The 10,173-nt window shown below is 24.2% G+C and overlaps 1 protein-coding gene across 2 annotated transcripts; it reads right to left on the bottom strand.

Annotated features, from left to right (window-relative positions):
- Positions 1-1,584: 1,584 nt before the first annotated feature.
- LOC130982952 (uncharacterized protein At4g15970-like) lies at positions 1,585-8,000 on the bottom strand. Of its 2 annotated transcripts, none has more exons than XM_057907104.1 (5): positions 7,863-8,000; positions 6,179-6,372; positions 4,295-4,663; positions 3,020-3,504; positions 1,585-1,797 (listed from the first exon to the last, which is right to left on the bottom strand). In XM_057907104.1, exons 2-5 carry the CDS (start codon positions 6,368-6,370, stop codon positions 1,794-1,796), a joined length of 1,050 nt encoding a protein of 349 aa, XP_057763087.1. In that variant the 5' UTR covers positions 6,371-6,372; positions 7,863-8,000; the 3' UTR covers positions 1,585-1,793. The 2 variants fall into 2 exon arrangements, with proteins under 2 accessions (XP_057763087.1, XP_057763088.1); XM_057907105.1 differs by having other exon boundaries at positions 7,868-8,000.
- Positions 8,001-10,173: the final 2,173 nt, after the last annotated feature.

Below are 10,173 nucleotides of genomic sequence, written 5' to 3'. Positions count from 1 at the left end.
AATATCAAATACTTGATCAAGTGGAAAGGACTCCCGATAGCCGAATCTAGTTGAGAAGCTCGAGAAGATCCGTAATAGTTCCAAAAACACCTAGAGTACTATCATGAACAAAACGCGATGAGAATATCTTCGCAATAGGTGGGGGAGAATGTCACGGTAAATTTTAGAAGATTAGATTTAACGGTGTTTGTATAATTTTTTGGAGTGTTTGAGAATGCTCTAGATGGTTCGAGAACGTTCTAGAATGTCTTAGAAGGTCCAAAAATACCCTAAATGATTTTAGAAGATTCTAAAAGGTCGTAGAGTATTCTAGAAGAGTATAGATGTATATAGACGTATGAAGAGTAATATTGAATAATATAAAAGTATTTAGAAAAATGTGGTAGGATAGATATTTGAAGTGAAAGTTCTGGAGGATCAATCTGGACCGTTGATTAGATTTAATCCTAACCATCTATTAAGGAGGTGGATGACTATAAATAAGGGGTGAAAGTTAGAGTTTGAGTGTGTGAGTCATTTATAACAAACAAGTGAACAATAAAATATTTTTTTCACTAAAGCTTTTTTTTTTTGTGTTCTTAGTTTTCTTGTTAAATATTGAGGAATATGCTGACTTGATCTTAACTCAAGAGGCTGAGTAAGTCTAAGTGCTGATACAGTAATATTGGAGTGTATCTAAGACTGTGACATCATCCTTATATAAAAATATATCTCATTTTATTTTATTAGAAAAAAATTTCATAGGATGTTTTTTTTTAGTTATATATTTTGCTTTTTGTTGTCGATCATGATCAAATAGAGTTAATAAAAAGTCATCAGTTGAAAAAGTAAGCGAGAAAGGAAGGAAAAAAAAACATTAATTTGCGGTGAACTTAGTTTTGACTTCACCAGTTTTGCGGATTATTTGATTTGAACTTTGAATTCATTGGTTTTGCTGAGCTTGGTTTGAGCTCACTAGTTTGATTTGAATCTATTGGTTTTGGTAAGCCTGGTTTGAGTTTACTATTGGTTTTTATGACCTTAGTTTAAACTCATATATAGGTAATTGATAAATTTGATTTGAATTTGTTGAAACTAATGGTTATAATTAATTTGATTATAATAAAAATTCGACCGTAATTTATAATGGAGAGCCTCATTGTACTTGGAGGATAAACTAACCATGATATATAGATGCACTGTTGTTTTTATTATCTTTTTCTATTTCATTTTTTATTTCTGAACGTGATTAGATAAAATATAAAAAAATCTCTTGCATAATTTAATTTTTGCATTAATTTAGAGCTGAAAGGATAACAATTATTGAGTGTCTTTGATTTAACCCTTTTCTTCTATTTAAAAAATTAAAATTTTGTATAAAATTTAATCTCAAGATGTAGCTTTATAATTTTAGAGAGATTTGTCTCTACCATAAATAAACAAGGTAAAAGAAATTAAATATTCTATCTTATACACAATATCTTTTACTTCGATCATTTTGCGCAAAATTATCTGCAAATAATGTTCCATTGTGTAATTTGAGGAGGATAAAAGTAAAACTGCTTAACAAATTAAATATTAATTAAAATGGGGGAATAACAGATATATTAAACCAAAAGATATTGAAATTTGCAATTGTATTTTAAACAAAATTATAAAAAATTCGTAGCACTTGAACAACATTTTCTCCGTGTCCTAAATAGTATTATCAATTTGCTTACATCCAGTTTATGTTCCAACGAGAAAAAATTGGCATGACAATCTAGATTAATCCTTTGCTATGAATGATTGGTGATACAATTCTCCAAACTTCATTACCTATTCATAGAGATAACAAAAATCAACGTAAAAGTGTTATTTAATGACCTATCAAAAAAGTAGAAACTATAAAAAAAATTAACAATGGGTTTATTTTTTATCGGTAATACTAAAAACACAATAATCCGAAGTTAACTTATTTAACTTAATGTATATAATTTCATATATATAATATCTATAATTATATACTTATTAGTTATTACATATAATATTTACATACATTTATTCTAACAATCAGGAACGAATCTAAGTATAATGTTATGGAGATAAGTGTCTCTATTATAATTTAAAATTTTTTTGAGTAGTACAAGATAATAATATTTATTTGTCTTTATTAGATTATTAAATTTGACTCCATAATAATTTTTTACTCAATTATTGGTACTTAATTATCAATTTAAAATTTTTTTATTAGATATTCGTTAAAAAGATCAATTCTCAATTTTAAATGAAATTAGTATTCTTTCTTAAAAATCAATTCAAAAGAATATTATTTATTCTTTTTTAAAATTAGCTTTAATTTTTACGTAGAAACTGTATTAATTGAAAGAACCTTTTTAACTATAAATATCAATAAGAGTAATTGCTTTGGGAAGTAAATTTTTAAATAATTGTTTAGTAATATATAGAAAGAGAAAAATTTTGATGGTAGTGTTAAAAGAAAAGTTACTTAATTTTTTAAAAATATAAAACCTAAAACAATAGAATTTTAAATTATATATTATTATTTAAATTACTATTTTAGTGTTTTAATTTATATATTAGATATTTTGAAGGCTAATCGTATTTTACAATAACAAAATATAATTATAACAATAATCATATTATATGTACATAAAAAATAACTATTTGTATAAAATATATATTAAAATATAAAACACACATTAAAAATAAGTTAAACAATATATATATATATATATATTTATACATAGATATATAGTGGTTAATAGATAATTTAATATTTAATTTTTTATGTATACATACTATTTTTATTATAAAAATTATTATCATATTATATAAATTTTGGCTCCACTACCAAAATTTTCTGGATCCTCACTACCAACAATAATAATTAATAATTAAAAATATGAGAGTTTTGAGTTGATTGGGGTTGATTTCTTTTATTTCCTAAACATTTTTTAATTTTTATTACATTAATTAAGAAGAAACTAAATAATGACACGATATAAGTTAGTTATTATTATTAATATAACATTATTACCTGCAATGTTTTGGGACACTCCAAGAATGATTTGAGTAGTGTTGTTTCTGATTCTCTGGCAATGCCGTATAATTTCTCCAATCATCAAGCAAGATTTTAAGATCATCAATTTTATTCTGCAACCCTTTGCAACAATTGGCATGCATTGTGCACACTTGGTTGAAGTCCTTGCTAGGTTGGCAAAACCCTCCAAAATATGTTGTGCTTAGGAACCTAATCTTCACATTCATGGCGGAAATGTTAGGGTGCATCTTGATCATGTTAAACGCATTTTGATCATGCATTCTTCGGTATATTCTGCTTGAGTTGAACCAGAATTTGTAGAGCCAAATGCTTCTCTCATTAGACTTCACATAGCTGAAGCCTGTGTTTGGAGCGTTGTTTAGGTCCGTCGAGTTTCCATTGAAATCGTCACAAGAACTTTGGAAATCTGCATCTCCATAAAATTGTTTGAACGGGTTCCTTAGCCACATTATATCTGTATCCTATGAAAAAATCAAACATAACATTTTATTCTCTTTATATAATTGATTCATCATTCATGTATTGACATGCACTTTATATGTAATACTGGAAAATTTTTATAATAATTTTTTTTATTAATTTTGATAACTACTATAGCTACACTGATTACAATGCCTAATTGATTTTTTAGTAACACTTAAAAAATGTTACTAAAATTAAAAATATATTTTTTAAAAGACGTTATTAAATAGTAAAAAGGTATTTATTAAAGTTTTATAATCACCAATATTATTGTAATTATATATAATTATCATTACATGCACCTTTTAAATATACAAATTTTATAATTTTAAAAGATGGACCAAAACAGCTAGTTTAACTGAGTTAATCGAGAACCAATTACTAAATCAGTTCGACTTAAGTAAAAAATTTATTGACAAAAAATCAATCAAAAAGTCGATCAGTTAATCGAATCGATACAATTTTTTAGTGAATAACTAAATTAAAATAATAAAACATGAAAAAATATTTTTTTAAATTATATAGTTTATAGATAAATTAATATATTATTTTATTATATCTGATTTAATTCCGATTAAACTTTAATTAAACCTCTAATTCTATGATTCAATAACGGGTTCAATTTTATTACCTGACAAATTTTACATTTGAATATATTTTTAAATGTGCATTTTACTGAAAATAAGTAATATTGATTATTATATGCAAAACTAGCTCCCAATGATGCATTATTTTTGTTAAGAACTATATGAGTGTGCAAAGAAAGAAGAAATAAATGTATATATGTACCGTAAAGACAAAGCTGTAGCCGAGTTCAAGAACAGTGGAAAGAAAATCAATCTTTCTCCACACAATGTGGAGGTAATCTTTTGACATAAAATATGCTTCGCTTGCTGTGAAATTCTCACTCTTTGATTCAATTTGATAACAATGTGGGTGTATGGCTTGGCAACGTGCATGTGCCTTTTGGTCCCAATTAATTACCACCAAATGATTTAAGAAATGTTGTGTCTCGTTCCCAATTCGAAAACTCTCTAGGAACACATCAAATATTGAACCTGGTTCTGCCCATGCATCATTCAAATTTGTTATTATAACTGTCTTATCCTTCATTGATGCTTTTCTTAGAACACTCTCTAGCACCGTCTCGTTCTTTTCCTGTTACGTAAATTAAAGATGATGATCATGAGACAATATTATTTACAATGTCATTAAACACTGAGTAATGCTAAAAAATTAATATTGCATTGTAACAGTCAATTTCAATTAACATTATAGTAAGTCGTAAAAAAAATTAATATAAAATTTACTAAAAATAAGTTTTTGTTCATTTTAAGTGTTTTATTTTTAAGAATGTCGAAATTTATTTTTTCTAATGTTTAATGTTCACTGAAATGTTGATTTTCAAGATTTTTTCTTAAGCACCTAATAAACAAACATTAAGTTTAATATGTGAGAGATTGATAAGGGGCTGATTCTAATTAATTATTATAGCTTAATTAATTTGAGCCTAATTTAGTCCTTGCGTCGTATCTGGGATGGGGCGGCGGAGTTTATTTTATCTAACATATTCTTTAATCATGTGAGAGATTGATAAGTATAACGTGGACATAGCTATAGCCTATAGGGAAACTTTTAAGGTAATGAACAATTTAGTTTGATAATTATTATATATGATTTTATTCGTGAATCTTCGAAATATATGGGATTTTTATTTTTTAATTCACAATTTGAATTTCAATTTGACAACTATATATTATATATGGATTAAAGAAATGCCTAAAAGTCAATGACTTCCAACGTTGTTTTGGGTTATAACAAACTTTTATGTGTACTATATTTCTAATTGCCTTCAAGCTCTCACTTAAAACAAAATAAAGGACGAAAGCAAATTTAAACCATATGACTTTTAACATCGTTTTGCGGAGTACTCAAGATATTGATATTTATTTGATTTAATTACTTTATTGATATTTATAATTTTATTAAATTTAGAATTAAATTTATATTTTTTAATTAGATTATTATATTATTTTTTATTTTGTAATTAAATATTTTTATCATAAAAATATTTAAATTAATAAAATATTCCTCTCAAAAAAATATATTATTAAAAATTTAATTAAATTTTTAATTATAGATTTTAATTTGCAAAAAAATATTTAAATTTTAATATTTTTTATACTAATAAAAATCTAATTACAAAATTAAAATAATATAATATAAAAATTCAATTAAAAAATATAAAAATTTAATTATAAATTTAATAATTATAAAGACCCAGTAGAATAATTATTTTTTTTCATCATCACTTTATTATTCTTATGACTAATTGGTATACTTAACAATAATATTATGACATAAATTTATCTAATACATATCCTATTGTCCATTGCATCTAGATATCTTTTATCAGAATGTCAAATTCCCTATACATACATATTCTAATATACTGAAAAATTATATGAAACTAATTTTAGTTAATTAATAATAATTAGTTTAAAATTTATAGTGTATAATTTAGGATATAGAATTAATTATTTATGATTTAAAATTTAAAATTTAATGAATAAATAATTTTAAAAAATAGCTAAAATGAACTTAAAAAATTAATTTTCCAACATTACTCATATAGAAATAAAAAAAAAGTGAGATAGAGACATAGAGCCTTGCCGTTGTTGAGGCAGTGATGAAGTATTCTGAGAGAATAGGAATTCCAAAGGGAGAAGTATAGTTGCATAAGAACATCAACGCCAAAACAAAACCAACAAAGAAGATGAAGATTTGCATGGGCCTTCTCACCAACAAGTTACTATGACCACCTCTTGTAACCAAGCCATTATTAGAGTCAACAGTTGTCTTCATTGCTGAAAAGTAAAACCATAACATGGATTAATTAGAATGTGCTTTAATTTTCCTTGTTAGGGGAGTGACTTATATAGAGAAAACAAAAATGAGGTGTAATAATAAATCATTTCTCTGGATAAAAATTACATTTTACGAATAGTTATATATTTAATATATTTTTTTATTCAAGAGTCTTTTATTTATTTGTGTAAATTTTTTATATATATAAACTTTTTTTTATTTACTTTATGTTGATTTTTTTTCTTAGAATGAACAAGAATTAAATTCTAAATTTTTAGATTATAAAAATTTTGATATTATATTATAATATTATTTTTTTAATAATTTATATTAATAAAAAAAAACATATAAATGATTATATGTCTAAGTAAAGAATTCGGTGGCTACTCTAAGAGAGAGGTACAGTTAGCCTTCTGAAAATATTTACAAAATTTAGCCGAAATTTATTTTAATAAATTGCAATTTCATTGAGTTATTTTATGTATTTCAACTTTTAATAAACCTCCTCTCTCTGAAACCCTCCCTAAAACGTTTATCTCCTTTCTCAAGTTGTCACCATCTCCCATGCATGACATCTTCTTCCTTTCTCAGCAATTGAAGATGGTGTGGTTCGCACTTTCGAGGACAAGCTGGCACTAATAATCTATCTCTTCTTTTTGCTTTCTTTTCCCCTCTCTACAAAGTATTTTAGTTAAGGCATAACTAGTATTTTAGTTCATGATTATCCAAAACTGAGTGAGAAATCAAAATGACATTAAGTGTAGTACTACTTTCTCTTTGTCATAAGCACCTCAATACATGGAAAAATAGATTAAAAAAGTGGTAATAATTATTCATTTAGTCTTTATAATATTTAATAGATTTAATTACTATGTTAATCCATGTACTAAATTTTTAATTAAATTTTTATATTTTTTTAATTTAATTTTTATATTATTTTTAATTTTATAATTAAGTTATTTTTACGTTAAAAATATTAAAATCAACCGACTGTTTTTCTTAAAATATATTCGATAAAAAATTTAATTAAATTTTTAATTATGAATACTTTTAATTTGTAAAAAAATATTCATTTAATTTTAATATTTTTTATACTAAAAAAAATTAATTATAAAATTAAAAATAGTGTAACAACTCAATTAAAAAAATATAAACTTAATTATAAATTTAATAATAATTAAACTATTTAATACGAAATAAAGGTTGTTTGTTTTCTCCAGAATGAATGAAGTTGCCTATACAGAGGGTTTCAGTCTTTTGGAGGAAGAAATTATTTAAAATTGAGAACAAAAAATAGCGTGGTGAAATTGTAAGTTGTGAAATAAATTTTGTGAATATTTTTGGGAAGGTTACCAATACCCCTCTCTTGAATAGGGCCACCAAATCCTTGGCCAAATCTCTAACATAAAAAAAAGAAAAAAGAATAATAAAACTTGAAACAGAAACACATACAAGCTAAGATAATAATTTTCATAAAGGAAGAGCTTACAGTACTTGAGAGATGAGAACGCCCTTCGGCCACTTGAATACTCCTTTCAAATGTGATAATTAGTTCCTTTTCCACTTTCACTTTCTTGGCTAAAATTCATACTTTTTAGACTTAAACCTATTTATAAGTTAATGTGATCTAAATGAATTATCATTTCGTGAGGGTTTCATATTTAGATTTGAAGTGTTTGTGCTATATATACTATAAAACTGTTGCTTTATTTGTGTATCACGCGTTTAATTTGAAAATTATTAAGGGAATTACATATAATTATTCTGGAGTCAGATCATCATAACCGTCCATATTATTACTAAATATGTACGAGAGACAGAGAGAAGGGAATTAATATGTAAAAGAGTAAAACTAAATCAAATTAATTTTCATATAAATTCAAATCTTATCTTATTATAATTTTTTTTCAAATATCATAAATTAAATAAAATCATTTTCATTTTTGTTCTTCATTTCACTCCAAATTAACCAACCCATGTTATATTTAATTAATCATGTTAAATGTATATAAAAAATTAACTAATAAATTAGTCATTTCACTCATTTGTATAAAATATATATTAAAATATAAAATATATATTAAAAATAAATTAAATTATACATGTATTTATATACTAAAAAAATTAATAAACTAGTAAGTGTTTCTTAAAAAATCAAAACGTGTATTAATTATTATTCATTTCTCTTCTTTTTCATAGTTACAAAAGAGTCAAAGTTTTTTGTCTTATTATTACTTTTTTGTAATAATTATTTTTAGTTTGCTTTTAATTTACTACTTTGTAACATGGGTGTCGGGACCATGCATTAAGAAACTGGGAACCTTGGAAGAGAATGTGAGAAGTACGTATTAATATTTGATTTAATTTGACTAAGTTGAGAGGACAATTTGAGATACTGCTCAAATACATTGTTTGCTACAAAGATACCATAAAGAAAATTTAATGCAGTTACTAAACATTTCCGATATATAATATAGAATAAATGAATTCTGAAACTGAAAACCTCGGATCGGATGACCATGTGAGAAATAGGGATTTTGGTTTGACTTATTGGTTGAAGTAATAGTGAAGTCTCAACATTATTATTATTGCGCAATACTACATTATTAATAAATATTATTATTTTTCATTAATATTTAATTATTAATAATTTATACTCATATTTATAAATATTTTATATAAAAATATATATAATTTATATTTATATTTATTAAAATTTTACACACATAAATTAATATAATTTATACTTATATTTTTTTAAAATTTACACATATAAATTAATAAAATAATATTTTAATGTTTATATTGACTAGATAATAATAAAAAAATATTAAAAGTTGCTGAACTCAAAAAATTTGTTATTATTATTATTATTATTATTATTATTATTATTATTATTATTTATTTTGTGACATTGCTCCATCTTAAGTGACCTGTTGCTTAGAAATCGTTGACCTAGCTCCTTGCACGGCCATTGATGAGGACATGAGGTTGTTCACTTTGCAATTCTCTGCATCATTATCATTCTTATCACAGTTACATTCTTTTTTGCTAGAGAGAGAAACAAACAATGCAAGTTACTATTTTTAATTTTTAATTCTAAACTGGGTAGTCATCCGTGTTTTTGGAGAACTCATATATTAAAGTAAAAGTAATGACAACAATGTATGAACTCTGTATTTGATAGTTCACACCAAGTAAGATTTTCAAGATTTTTGTCTTATCTCATTTTTTTAATGGAAATTCACCGCAAAATATCTTCTTATAAAAATAATTAAACAAATAACTGTCATAAAATTATTTTATTCAAAAATTTTAGATAGAAAAAGACAGATAAATAATTATATATATATATATATATATATTAGTTTTTTATAATATTTTTCAACTCGATAAGTTAAAAATTAATTTATTGCGGATTAGAACTCCATTTAAGGGTTTGTTGTTAGCCAATATTATTGCACGAGAAAGTTTAGGAGGTCAGCACTTTTATCAAAATTTTGTCAGCACTTAACCAACAAAAGAAAAGTGAGTAATTTCACACCATTAGACGAAAATCTCACATCATTAAAAATACCAATAATAACTAATTGATAACTAAAAATCACAAAACTTCTCTTCAAACTCTTGACACTTATTTAAATAGACTAATAAATTAACTACTAAACAAACCTAATTTAATTAAATAATTATATTTCTATTTCTAATACGTCTCTTTAAGTAAGACCATTTTTTTTAGTCCATGTAAACTTTTGCATAGACTTTTTTCTTTGTATTTGTCTTTGACTGAATTTTTTTTG

The sequence above is a fragment of the Arachis stenosperma genome, chromosome 5, assembly GCF_014773155.1.
Source record: "Arachis stenosperma cultivar V10309 chromosome 5, arast.V10309.gnm1.PFL2, whole genome shotgun sequence".
Classification (NCBI taxonomy): Eukaryota; Viridiplantae; Streptophyta; class Magnoliopsida; order Fabales; family Fabaceae; genus Arachis; species Arachis stenosperma.
Note: the sequence above shows the minus strand (reverse complement) of the source record. Positions and strands in the feature narration are given on the sequence as shown.

Excerpts from the sequence above, each read along its gene's own strand:
- LOC130982952 (XM_057907104.1), bottom strand. The coding sequence starts at position 6,370 with ATGAAGACAACTGTTGACTCTAATAATGGCTTGGTTACAAGAGGTGGT. Across the intron at positions 4,664-6,178 it reads TCATCACTGCCTCAACAACG|GAAAAGAACGAGACGGTGCT; the intron begins GCAAGGCTCTAT and ends TTTACGTAACAG. Across the intron at positions 3,505-4,294 it reads GCTACAGCTTTGTCTTTACG|GATACAGATATAATGTGGCT; the intron begins GTACATATATAC and ends ATTTTTTCATAG.